This window comes from Pezoporus occidentalis, unplaced genomic scaffold, assembly GCF_034315485.1.
Source record: "Pezoporus occidentalis ecotype Australia unplaced genomic scaffold, CSIRO_AGI_Poc_V1 ctg72, whole genome shotgun sequence".
NCBI classification, from domain to species: Eukaryota; Metazoa; Chordata; class Aves; order Psittaciformes; family Psittacidae; genus Pezoporus; species Pezoporus occidentalis.
The window spans coordinates 2,297,090-2,311,342 of NW_026916072.1; the positions used below are offsets into that span (position 1 = coordinate 2,297,090).

General features: G+C 40.1%; 1 protein-coding gene across 3 annotated transcripts in view; it reads left to right on the top strand.

Annotated features, from left to right (window-relative positions):
• Positions 1–14,253, top strand: part of MAP2K5 (mitogen-activated protein kinase kinase 5) — a 120,712-nt gene that overhangs the window by 20,136 nt on the left and 86,323 nt on the right. For all 3 annotated transcript variants that reach the window (XM_062642751.1, XM_062642753.1, XM_062642752.1), the window contains exons 6-8: positions 170–237; positions 3,128–3,176; positions 8,132–8,196. In XM_062642751.1, coding sequence (XP_062498735.1) covers positions 170–237; positions 3,128–3,176; positions 8,132–8,196 — 182 coding nt within the window. The remainder of the gene's footprint in view (positions 1–169; positions 238–3,127; positions 3,177–8,131; positions 8,197–14,253) is intronic.

Sequence of the window (14,253 nt, forward strand, 5' to 3'; positions counted from 1 at the left end):
TCTATAGCCTGCTAACCTACATAGAGGCAAGTCCTCAACCACCAGCAAGCCTAGCAACAAGCTAATTAACCTTCAGAGTGAAATGAGAAATTCATGGCAAATTACAGGTTAATTAGAATAGTGTCCTCTGAACACAACTGACTGATCAAGATCCTTTCCCTGCCTGCAGGTAAATACTCGAGCAGGGGCTGCTAATAATAGCAGCTCGGCCGTCTCGGATTCCCTTCCAAGCAATAGGTAAGATTCAAGAATGGGAGCATATGGTTTGTTTTCTTTGCTTTTATTAAAACAAAATGGAGCCTTGTGTGCAGAGGTACCAACAGTAAGCTTGATGTTGAATAACTTTTTCAATATGACTACCGGGCACGCAGGAGTGGAGTGCGGAAGGTGAAATTACCTTGATTCATGGATCTTGTTAGACTTGAACTGCTGGTTCTTCACACGTATTTTCTGCTGAAGGAAATAAGTCTTTGCTGAGTTTCAGGTGGCATTGAAATACTGTTTGTGGGTGAGCTGAGTTGGTTTACTTCATCTAATTATCACAGTCTGTGGCAAGGTCTGTGTGTTCAGGTCTGTGTTACTTACCTCACTCTAGGATTCTTTGATTTAAAATTTGATATCAAATTCAGTAGGTTTTGTGTGGGCTAAGATATTTGAAAAACCTGAGCAGCTTAAGTGCCCTGTTTCATACAGTTTTAGCAGAGTTTGGAAGTCTTATCTCCCTTATCTTTCTTTTTAGATTCCACTTCTAATTTGAAACCCCATATTAAGATCTTAAATTGCAAGGGAACGTGTTTTCTTTTTTCCTAGAGATATGCTCTTATTTAAGAACTGGACCATAAATTCCCTGTCACTACATGAGCTGTTGCAGGCAGTCATTGTACTCAATCTGATGTTAAAATAAATAAACAAACAAACAAAAAAAACCCTTATATATTCTTACAAAGGAATAAGAAAAGTCTGACTCTGTCTTCTTCATACGAGAGCATATTTGAAAGTGGGATAGAAATCCCTGGAGGTCTCTTTCAGCCTGTATTATTCTGTTACTCTAATAAGCATATAATATTACATGTATCTGTGCATCAGCTCACTGTTCCCTTCTCTCTTAGAGCATTTTGAATAAGGAAATGAGCAGAGATGACCATGACCAGAGACCCATCATACTGCTTTAGACCTGCTCAGGCACTGAGGTGTTGGTAGCCACTATGTCAGACACTACAAAGTGCTGCAGTGGTGGGACAGTCCCACAAACCCCAGCTTCATATGGTGGGAGTGATGTGACATGGTTACCCATTGACAAGGAGGATGCCGCCCCGCATGGTTGGCAGCAGTGCTGGTGTAGTCCTGCAAATGGTAGCCCCCTTCAACTACCACTAAAACCAATTTTGATGCTCCCTTCAGTGGCTTTGCAAATTGTAGAGGTAAAAAAAAGAAAGCCAATACCTTGTATCAATCTCCTCTGGCAAAGTTTGCCCCATCCCTTGGGGAAGATCCTCACCAATACTCTTTAAAGGGTATAAATCGGAATGTCTCTATGAACTGCAGCCTTCCTCCCAATCTGTCACATTGCTGAACTAAATAAAGCCGCTTTCTCTTGCTGTTGTGCTTTTGCTTTCAGTACTTCCTGTACTTTGAGCTTGTTCTTGAAGTGCATTGAAAATGAGGCTTCTAGAAGATTCTTGTCACCTTATTTGGTGGTTAATTGCCATTCCTTTTCCGAAACCTTCTGCACTACGAGTTTGGTTTTTGAAGTAATTGAAAGTCTCTCTTTGTTTCATGTTCACAAATTGTTAGTCATGAAAGATGACAAGATCAACTTATGTTTCCTTGGAAAACTTAATTTTGCTTTAAAGTAGTCGTGGGAACAAGAGGCCTATTAAAGAACAAAGCCACCAAATACGAAATCTGTGTTTTCACTGTTCTTGTTAATAATGATCTGTGATCAAGACACGTGCACATGCCTTTCAAGAATATATTATTTTGTACTTTTTAACTTCAGTGCTAAGAGCAGAATGTCTCTTTGAGATTAAGTTTTGCAGACATATTGCTACCCAGGCAGGTTGTTGTGTTGAACGAACAAGGGACAGAGTTTGTCAGGAAAGGAGGTGAAGCAGTATTTTGCAAGTGAGTGGAAGCAGTTTGAAGCCATTAATAGTTTTACCTATAAACCACAGAGAGCCAATTGTTGCGGTTTGTTAAAGTTCTACTAGAAAAAAATATATGGGTCATTTAAAGTAATGTAAGACCACTGACAGAGGAGTAGTTTCTTTTGAAATAGGGGGACTACAGCAGCAAGTTGACCTGGAATTGAAGGTTGAGGTGAGCTCTTAGACAGAAGTTCTTCCCTGTGAGGGTGCTGAGGCACTGGCACAGGGTGCCCAGAGAAGCTGTGGCTGCCCCATCCCTGGCAGTGCTCAAGGCCAGGTTGGACACAGGGGCTTGGAGCAAGCTGCTCCAGTGGAAGGTGTCCCTGCCCATGGCAGGGGTTGGAACTGGATGAGCTTTAAGGTCCCTTCCAGCACGAACCATTCTAGGATTCTGTGATATGACTCTGTGGCAATCTGGCCTCACCTCCCTGAATTTAGGCATATCCCTGAGATGCCTAAATCAGGACTTACGCTGCCTATGCCCCATGCTCCAGTCTATGGTCAGTTGAGGTGGTGAGGCTGCATCAACAGCATACAGCTCTGCTGCAGATTTATAGAAATTACTGAGGGATAATGCCTTCAGGAGTTTTAAAACAAGATGGGGCACCTGAAAACTGGGTGTGAACCTGATTTTCATGTTGTTTCTTGAAACTTAAGGGGTGTGAGGGTATATGTTCGGTTTTATTCTTTGAGCTGGCAATAAGTTGTATCTCACAGGGCAGTACAGTCAGGTATCTAAAACAATTTGTAAAGGTGAGAATACATGGAGTTTTTAAACTGTTCATTGCTTTCCGTGTGTGCTGTCTGTAGTTCATGAAGTAACTATACTGACCATCAGTCAGCATTGCTGATGTTAAGCCTACTCGGAATATGTAACCATGAACTTAACCTGACAGCTTGTGGTTTCTCATGCTTTCACTTCATTTTATAGAGTGAAATGGCACAGTCATTTAAAATAATTGCCTCTCTCTTATTTTCAGCTTAAAAAAGTCTTCTGCAGAGCTGAAGAAAATACTTGCAAATGGCCAGGTAGGTGTATTGAATTGAGCCTGGGCTACATGCATGTCTCGTTACTGCCTCATTCTGCAGTGATTGGCACACCTCAAATAGGTGGAGAGATGCTTACTGCTCATTTAGCTGTAATGTGTTCTTTTAACACAGAACTGGAAGAACCATGAAAACCTTCATGATATGAATGAGTTATGTAGCCTGATTTGCTTTGATTGGCATAGCAATTTGCTTCCCATTTCTCAAAATGTGCTAATCAGATTTAGCTCCAAATAGATTGAAGTACCTCACACATATTGTGCTGCTGCCACAATTTCAAGGAAGAAAGTTAATCAATTTTGAATAACTAAGTCAACTGCTCACTTCAAATGACCTTTGTGGTTTTTAGGGCAGTTGATACTTAAATATTTAGCAGGTTCTTGCAAGGAACTGCTCGCTACTATTTGCAGTCACCTTATGTTGTGGCTTCTTAAAAAACCTAAAACACAACCTAAAGCAAAACAAACCCCAGAGTTGTGGAAAGTTGTCGTGTTGCTGCTTCTCCTGCTCCAGACATTCAGATTCTGGCACCCAGAAGTAAAAGGTTTAATGTAATGATGGAGAAATGGATGTCGTGGAGAAACATTTCATACCAATTTTGAGCTGAACGTATGGCCAGGCTTGCGGTAGTATAATGATATTAAATATACACTGGTAAATTAAACTACCTTTAGAAGAACCTTAGATTCTTCAGCAGCACCAACATAAATATGTTTTAATGTTTGTCATAGTGAAAGCCCTTTGATAGCCTTGGAGGCAGCACCTGTCCATTGCGATCAAGCTTGCCTATTAGGCTCTATTGACTGAGACATCTGTGTCACTGCAAATAAAAGACTCTTATTGATTTTCTTAACTGCTGTTCACTTCCCCTCCATGTTTCGAAGGCTGAAATCTTAATTATCTCAGATGCGTATTCAGTGCCTTCACACAATGACCTCTCCAAGCCTCATTGGCATTTCATGAATCAAGTAGTTGTAGTTGAGCGTGTCAAGAAGATAAAGGCTGGTCTTCATGCTTGTCCTTCAGTATCACCTGTAACATTGTGGTCTAATAGATGAGGGTGCCCCTCTAAAATGTGAGCCGAGCAGCCCAGTGCTGCAGCCTTGCCTCTTTGGCACTGAATCCTTTGAATACAGCTTGGAAATGTATTTTAAAGCCTGGCGTGCAGACTGAGTTTAATATTCACAGGTGCCTACCAGGTAGATTTGTTAATGTTTCAAAATTATACCTGTGCAGTCTGTTTCTCTGGATAAATTAAAATCCTGTAAATACCAGCAGCATGCTTCTGAACCTTGAAAATCAAGTTGATAATTACTCCAATATTACTAATAGGTTTTGAAGTAGAATTATGGACTGTGAGTAAAAGCTGTCTTTTTGTGATTGAGTCCATAAGCTGAATTTGGCATTTCATTTGTTCTCAGCAATCGAAATGAGTGTTTTCTGTGCCCTGCAATAGATTTACGGATTTCTTTCCTGCATAGTAGAATTGTAGAAAGACATAAAGGAACCAAAGCTCTTACTATGATATTTAAAAACGTTACTTAAACCCATTTAAAAAGAAAAAGTAAGTTTTAACCCTACCTTTCAGTCCCCCTGCTCTGGCCAGAGCTGCACTGCTTTCTGTTGAGAGAAGATGCTTTTCGTTATGCTGCATTGTGTTCTGCAGAATTTAGTCACAGCTCCCTAACTGGAGATAGGTTTCTAGTTGTAACTTTAACTTTTTCTCCTTTTGGGGGGTTAAGTCACACTCATCATTACTTAAGTATCGGTTGGGTTATTATTTTGTATTATTTTTTGGCAGTTTCTGCTTTCAGGCATTCATAATGATATTCCTCTAGTAGTTTCCATTTAGGTTTAATAAGGAATTCATATTAATCATTAAAAGAAGGGGACATGATTCTTCAAGATAATCAAATATTGACAAGTTAGAAATAGCTTTCTGCCTAGGTTCATTGATATAGGTGATGTGATATAAATATTTATTTCTTTTCTGTCACTCAGAGTAAATGCCACCAATTGATTCAGCATTGATATAGTGTCAACAGTTCATAAGAAACATTTGACTGGCTTGTGTTTTCCGATTAGTCTCTGCTCTATAAAGTGGGATTTACTAAATCTCTTCAATTGTCTGCTCATAGAGTGTGACTGCTTTCTGAAACCATTATTGCTTCGATTCGTAAAGCAAAGGTATGGCTATAGGACTTTGCTTCTGTCAGGCCTCTCCATATAAAATAAGGATTAATTGAGCATTTTGGTTTTAATGATTTACAAGAGATAGACACTGATTTCTTTCAAAACCAGCAGGTATAAGCAAGGGATGTTTTGTTTGCTGATCCATAATTGAAGTCTCTTTCGCTTTGTCATTAATTCTGTTACTATTAGCATCCAATCAAACTTGGGTTTGCAGGTTTAATATTCCAGCCCTTACTGTTGAGTTCATTGTTATTATGTTATCATTTTATGATTGAGAATCCAGTTTTCTCAGTAAAATAGATAAATCACCACATGTTTTTGGCATCTTTATTTGAGCCAGTAAATCACGCTTTATCTCTCTATCGGTTGCTGGCAGATAACTTGCTCCACCCCAGGCTTCCTATTTCACCCTGGGTTTCTGGTTGCTCTTTGTGCATAGAGACAAGAAATGGTGCTGGGCTGGCAGTGGGTGCAAGCAGTGCAAAAGCAGATGATGGAGCTGCTCCTATCACTGTCTTTTAGGGACTGAGGTGAAGAAAATAACTCTTTTTACCAGTTAGCAAAAAGCAGGAGAAAAGAGAACGCATTTTATGTCTCTGGTTCTGCTCAATTTGCTGCTTATAACTTGTGTAACTGCAAAAAAAATCTTCCCCCCTCGCCCCCCCAAGAAGCAAAGATAAAAGTTCATGGCTTTATGGTTTCATTTAATTTCTCTTAAGAGTTATGTTTAGAAGAACATTGCTGGAAATATAGCAAAAAGATGTTTGTTGTTACCTCAAAGGCTGGAGAATTAAAGTCCTCCAGCTTAGAAGAGCAGAACTCCTTAAACCCAGTGTGTGCTTTGCTTTAAATTAGTGAGTACTGCAGTCTGAGAGAAATGAGTTTTAGGATCCAGGGTAGATTCTTCACATACTTTAAAACCTATTCAGGAGTTATTGTTCCTCACGAGGTACCTCTTTTTTTCCTCCTTTTTATTTGCATTTTCTGATCAATGCAAGTAAGATAGCTTTCAGGAATAAACTAAATGTTCATTTTCATCCTAAACCTTGATACTTGAATGGGCTATTTCATACCCACTTAAGATTATCTGGCCCCAGGTTTAACTACAAATAGGTGATAATGTAAAGTCAGCTTCTGCTTTGAGGTATTTTGAAGTTTTTCAGATTTTGGAGATTCTACCCTTGCTGGAAGAAATGCAGAGTATTTCCTGTGAGAAACAAGAATGCTATTTATTCAGGTAGTGAAAGGAAAGAGCACAGATTTTGGAGTTCAGCAGTTATGTCTTTAATACATATTATTTAAAATCAAGTAATATTCCATTTTTTGTTCCTAAGACTTGCTGAGTATTGGCTCTTTAGTGCATTTTACCTTGTTATGATCACTTACTTGTTCCAGTTGAAGAAAGCTTCCTCTTCTCTTCACTGACATCATACGAAAGGGGATGCTTAAGCATGGCTTAGTAACTTAAGGGCACATGTCCCCATTGAATTTAAAAGTTGTTTCAGAAGATGGATAAATACAGATAGTTAGCTTATGGTGAGCTGTCACCGTGTGGTACTTGAAATCACTGATTTGAAGCTATTTCAGATGTGCTTACGTGATCTCTAATCACATCAGTGATAGCAGAGCAGACATATCATTAGGGGGGTTGATGCCTTTTCACACAAAAATGACAGTCTTTAAGCAGCCATGCCAACTCATGTGGAATGTTTAACTTGGTATCCTATAAAATACAAATGGTTACTAGAAATGAGTTAATGCTTCATAGGAAAATCTCTTCTAATATGGGATTTGCCCAATCCTATGCAACTTCAGGCAGCAAGGGGTATCTTTTTGTAATAGAAAATGCATACAGCCCAGAATTCATTCTGATGATACCTTTCTTTTCAAGCATACATGTGCATTCAAAAATGTCTGCAGTGACATTTCTGTAATAGGTGGTTTATGTGGGAAATCAGAATAACTGTATTTGTACAGGGAAAGGTTGAACTGTAGTTTTACATTTGAATTGTTCATTCAGCACTACAGTAAGCTTTTATAAAAGCAATATCAGAAAGATCCCAAATTCCAGCATTTGCAATATATGGTGCTTGTATTGGGCTTCCGTTGAAGATCTGAGGATATCTTCATGTCTGGAGAGTTGTCCTGGTGAACAGAAAGATCGAGGCAAGCAATTAATTGTGTATTTCAAGGAAAGTCATCTTTGTTGGATAGCACATCAAGACTCTGTTTTCCAAAGATTTGCCTTTGTTAAAAGGTAGATAAATGAAGCACTGTGAAGCTTTCAGAGTGCCAGAACTGTCAGTCAATTAGCATCAGTTATGCTGATTCCAGAATAAATCATCAAGTTTTTGAGCCATTCTTAAGATGACAGTTTCCTGGTGGATTGTTTCCATTCACCTCCAACTTTGGCTTTGGTTATGTGCTGTTCTGGAGACCCTTTTCCTATCAGTATCTGTGACCTGACCCTCTTGAGCTATATTATATCATTCCATTTTGACACCTTTTATCAAACTTTAATGAAATGACCCAGGCAAACAAATTGTCATTAAACTTTCCATCACTTTGTCCCTTGGTATCGTCTTTTATAAATTGGACAGCAAATGTTGTATTGATCTTCTCGTTCTTGCAGCTGAACTTGAAATGACCCAGACTGCTTGTTGTTTATGGCCTAGAGTTGCTTTTCCTTGACATTTCCATCCACAGCATGACATCTCTTTTGTTTTTCTTTCTTTCTTGTGGAGATGAATGAACAAGACATACGGTATCGAGACATCCTCGGTCATGGCAATGGAGGCACAGTCTACAAGTGAGTGTTGAATTTCACTTCAAATTGTTGAAAATGGAATTTAAAAATGCCTTTTTTTATTTTTTGTTACCCTTATATCTGTATTGAGATGTAGGTGGGCAGTGCTGCTGTGAAGAAAAGATTATAAAATACGTTCTTAATAGGAACTTTTTAAGAATCCTCTTTCCATATTTACAAGGTATCTGCTCTTGGGTGCCATGAGGGCTGGTGCATTTTTATTATCTTTTTAATACTTAGCTTTGAATCCCTCCTGGGTAACAAGTTAATGGTTCACAAGTGGAACTTGAAATGTCCTGAAGCATAATGAATTGCCTTCAGTATTTGCAATGCCATTATTCTTGCTGCTTTACCACGCCCTTTGCTAGCCCAGTACTGAGAATGACACCAGTGGGATGTGATGACACCGCTGCTTTGCCTTTCTCTAGCAATTCCAAATTAGTAAATAACCCCTTTTGCTGCTGCAGTGACTTCCCTCCCTCACGAGCAGCTTCACACATAGGCTGATGAATACATTAAATGATAAACTCCCCCAAATTTTGGTAGTGAAGCTTATACCCTGCAGCCAGTATTAATTTTAATATTGTAAAGATTATAATAGCAGAGGTATAGTTTTCTCGACAGGAAAGTCTTTCTCATGCATAGTGCAAAGTTTAAACTACATAATGTAATATCTGGTACTTAATAGTCTGCAGTGGTGTATGAAAAATATTCCACTAGGAATTAAGAAATCCATACTTCGTAAGAAAGCCCTGAGGGAGTAATAAAGGTTTCCTCCAGAGAGCTATTTACCATATACAGTAACCCAGCATCCCATTATGATTTTGTTTATACCTTAGACATTTTAACTTTGAGATTAACATTTTTTTAGATGTTTTAAAAGCCATGGTGCATTTAGTGTAGTTTCTAATTGGCTGCCAACATGGCAAAACGAGTCTCCTTGCGGAAGGTTTAGTGAAAACGGACTTCCAGAACCTTAAAGGAACAAATCCAGTCTTTGAATGGACTCTTCAGAAATCAGGTTAGCCCGGTAGATGGAACATAGTTCAGACATCTCATTGATGTTCTCTTGTGGAAAGGTATTGCTAGACCAAGAAACTTGCAGAAGCAGTATTGTTATCTTACTTATAGTTTAGTAATTGAAATAAAGTGAAATCGAATAATAATGATAGTAATGAAAAGGGGCTCTGGTCCCTGTGGAAAGCACTGTTAGGAACGTCCCATGAAGTGAGGGAACCTTTATGTGTCATTGTTACCCAGTTCTGAGTCACTTTCTTTATTAGCCAAAATAAGGAGCTAGCAATGTGAAACCATGAGCAGCGTTAAGAATGGCCATGCCAGGTCATACAAAAGTCTCTCGCCTTCTTTCTGTCTGATAGTGGCCAAAGTCTAAGGAATGTAAACCAAGGCAAGTGAATGTGGACTTTGTTGTTGGGATTGCGCTGAAGATCTGCTGAATTTAATGTCTCTCAGCTTGTATCTGCCCTACTCACAAGGAACATTCCATGCTTGCTGTACATGCAGTGACAGAGCGCTGAGAGGTGCAGAAGGTGGTATAAAAATATAAATAAATTATATATAAAATACCTTGGAACAGTCATAGCATCATGGAATGGTTTGTGTTGGAAGGGACCTTAAAGCTCTTCCAGCTCCAGCCCCCTGCCATGGGCAGGGACACCTTCCACTAGACCAGGTTGCTCCAGCCTGGCCAGCAATCACCCCATTGTAAAAGGCAACCTGTTCTCTTTGCCAAAGGAGCATCTGAGCTGCACAAGCCAAGAAGAAACTGCAAAATGGAATACTTACAGGTAGCTGGATTGCACTAGTCATAGATAGCAGCCCACATATATTTTATTCCAGTAAATCAATGAACATTTGTCAAATAAAATGAATTGCGAGCGTTTGGCTGTTTTCCTCTTGTGGCAGACCATGCTGTTGGCTCGGTGCAGAAGAGCCTGTGTGTAGTGTGTATTATTGATCCAAGCCTAAAGAACGAGCGTGGCTATGTGGCATCTTTTTTTCCCCTTTCTTTCTGGCTCTTTATACTAAGTCATATCCATTATGGCAATGATATATTATCAGCATTGAGCAAACAAGAGAGCGTGTCGCAGGTCGCTGAGCAAAAATCTTGAGCCTCTCTTTCCACGTGAATTAACTACTATTGAAATAGTTTATTGAGATTGAAGTATTGATCACTTTTCATGCTAACCCTGGCTTAAGGAGGGGAGAGGGGGGGTGGTTTTGTTCTCTTTGGAAGACGTTATGTTTAGTTAGAAAATGTATTTCATTTATTTGGGTTCTTTACAGCTGCAGCTGTTTCATTGCTTGGAGAAGAGGTATCTTAGCTTTATTTTTATGACAGTATAATTATACTTTAGAAATACACTTGATTACTGTGTGTAGCAAAATTGTTCCAGTATATTGGCTCGGCCAGTATTGCTATACAAACAACTTTTCAGTCAATTGAGTCTGGTAAAAAATCAATACTTTATAGCAATATTTCCAGTGAGAACTTGCTGAATCTCAATGTTTTCCCTGCTCTAAAGAGAAGGGATTGTGTAGTTGTTTGACTTCCTATTTTCCCTTACCTTTTGATAAGCTGTTTTCTTATTTAAGGCGTGATAACAATTATGGAGTTAGATATGGCAAAGCCAGTTAATTATCCGATTCTGTGAATATTTGGAAACTCTCAGTTGCTGTTATGTCACGGAGATCCGCACCTTTCCGGACAAGAGAGCCCTAAGACTGTTGCACTGGTAGATGTACGAACTTCCAGCTCTTCAACAGGCTTTCTAATTGTTATCAACTATCTTATAAGGTAGTTACAGAATCTGGTAGGATGGTAACTGTACAGTTAGGGCTGCTTCACAGCAGCAGAATACCTCTGTATAGCATTGCTTCTATTGTATTTACTTAAATTGCTATTTTGGAAGAAATCATTCACTGCTAGGTCCAAAAGACATTGAAATATGATGCAGATGTGCTGCATCTTTTAGCTCCATCATTGACTGCAGAGCTCTAAGAGGCTGTTTTTATGAGGTTGCTTCTCTTCAGTGAAAGAAGGTTAACATTTGGGTTTGTAAGGGTATGTATAGGCTTTGCCAGCTAGTCTCTGGAGTAGCTACATTAAATTGTTTAGACCCCAAATCCTTAGTTGTATGTATTTTGAACCTAAGTACTACAAAGTAGAGGTATTTGTCTCTGGTAGATAATTACTCTGTGAAGTCTCTCTCACATGGCATATGTATAGCATCACTGTTTCCTTCTGCATGTCTGGGATTCTTTCAGAATGTGCATTGTGTATGGCTTGTAGATCTTTGGGTTCTGTTAGAGGAGTTTCCAGCAGCAGAAAGCTATAACCCTCCGTATAGTGAAATAAACATAAAGTCCCAATGATGCCCTAATTAATTTGTGAAGTTACCAAATGTCTGGGATAGGGAGGGAAGAAAAGGGGGAATCGGTTACCATCTTAGCAAAATGCTGCTAAACCAGACGGCTTCACTTTCACTTGAGTAATTGGGAGAGATGTGGCTGTTGATGATGTCCCGCCCAGCAGAATTGTGTAGCAGGGAAATACGGATAAATGCAGAAGCTTAATTTGTTTGAGCAATTTACTGGAGCAATTCTGCTGTTCAGTTCAGTTGTACATTCCAGCATATACCCGTTTTCTTATTCTCTATCTCAACCAACCTTGGGGTGCCCCATTAGCACATTAAACATAGTGTATGGCAAGACAGCTGGAAAGTTGCTATCTCCTGCAAGCCAGGCTGCAAATGGCGCCTGCCAGTGTATTGCACATCCTTGAACATCAGCAGGGAAAAGCATTGTCAATTCTGGAGTGGGGAAACAGGAGGAGATTTAGCTGTTTTGGAGAGTAAGGGAAGTGACACGGTGCCTAACAGGGTCTGTGAGAGCTGGAGAGGGGCTTTGGACAAGGGTCTGTAGGGACAGGCCAAGGGGAGCAGCTTTAACCTGCCAGAGGGGAGACTGAGATGAGCTCTTAGGCAGAAGCTCTTCCCTGTGAGGGTGCTGAGGCGCTGGCACAGGGTGCCCAGAGAAGCTGTGGCTGCCCCATCCCTGGCAGTGTTCAAGGCCAGGTTGGACACAGGGGCTTGGAGCAAGCTGCTCCAGTGGAAGGTGTCCCTGCCTGCGGCAGGTTCTCACTACATTTCATACACATTGCTTGTCCCAGTGCTTGATGTCTCTGGTGCTTGATGCAGCTCTGAAGAAAGGAGGTGCAGGCAGGTTCAGTGTTTTGTTTGGTGTTAAAACAAATCTGTGGCCATTTGAAGTCTGAAAATGGCATCTCCCTGCATTCCTGTGGTGCAGTTGAGGCATTTTCCATTGTTTCCCTTCCCAGCCTACATTCGTTTTCTGTTTCTATTGTTTTGTTTTATTTTTAGTCGCGCTGCAAAGCGTTAGAACAATAATAGCTGGGGTAAGTCAGAAATACTCCCCCAGATTTCTGCATATTATCACTGCAGTTTAAACAAGAGTGACCAGTGATTGCTGTTCACTTGTTTCTTTTGACCCTGGCTATCACTTGCCTGCCTCATAAAATCTGTTATGCACAAAAGTGCATAAAATGAAGATAAAGTACCTCCTTCAAGTCTGACAAAACCCATTCCTTTGCAGAATGGGAGCTGCAGTGAGAGTAAATAAATGAATGGACAGCAATCACAGCCTAGTTGATGAAACTGTTCAATTAAAGCACAGGCATTTACATGGTGTAATTTCCCTAAATTGCCAATGAGCCCCTTTAGACACAACCAGTGTTCAAATTGATTTCAGCATTGATTTTGGCTGAAGCTGATAAATTTCTGCTTGTTAGTTAAAGTAATTTTGCAGAAGACTTTGTAGTGCAGTATTGAAGTGTTCATTTAGCTGATGGTTAAAAGAGGAGTTATTTACAGAGGGTTCTACTGTTGTTCTGAGATGGGACAATTCCCCGGTCATCTTTTTACTTTTAATTTTTAAGCTTCAGTATACAATCAATACGTTATTGAAGCTGATTAAAATGTATCCAGCCAGCTGCCTATGGCTGCTTAATTAGAAACGGGATGATTCTTAAATTAAAGTTGTTCTGTTTGTGTTGCATGCCCATAGCCTGGGAAATGAAGCAAATAGTAACCTTGAAAACTTGAGTTTGCTCTTGTTACCAATGGGTGAGGTGGTGTGGGAGCATAGGGCAGCTCTCATTGCAGCTTCCCCAGTGTGGGAAAAGAGCATCTGTTTCTTGGTAACAAATAATACTCCATGTAGTAGAGAATTGGTGGAATTTGCCACCAAGCTTATAGGCACTGGCTGTTCCCCAGCATTGAATACTTGTTTAAATCAGGCTTTTGCCCTTAGAAGTGAATGTGAGGTGACAGGGGGCAGAAGAACGTGTATTTATGCAGGAATCCTTTCTTGCCATTGTGCTGCCAGTGGTGTGTTTCAGACTGTCTCCTTAATCTCTGTTTGATGTCTCTGTGAAGAGCAGTGGCTGTAACAGCACCAGCAAGGTTGACATTGATTTTTCCATGTCTTTTCACCCCAGATACTCAAAATGCTAAAAATGAGCCACTCAGATACCCAGTGACCATCATAAGGCTCAGCCAGCCATACCCGGCTCTCACATACAACCTCCCTCCCGTACGTCACCGCAGCTGCTTTAATGGTGATGGCAAGAAGCAATATTAAGAGGAGCAATGCCAGAATTGTTTCTAGCATGTTGCTCATCATGATGTTATCTCACTGCAGTCCAGTAATGGATGGAGCAGTGTAACTAACCTCATGGTGTTTATGCTCTCAGCCTGCTCCTGGGGAAGAGCAAGCTTTCTACTGGAAACTGAACCATGATTAAAAGGAAACACTCTTTCTGCTATTACAGTAAATACCTAGAAAACGCTTGCTTCTTGGCACAGTTCTGTTTTCTACTGTTGGTCCATATTGAATTACTCAACAGCTCTGTTTGTCCTTAATAGTTGTTATGCTGTGGGCGTCATGAACACATCTCTCATGAGAAATGGTTTGATAATGCAGAAAATCCAGCTTTAGGTCTTGTTGTGGAGGCATGTG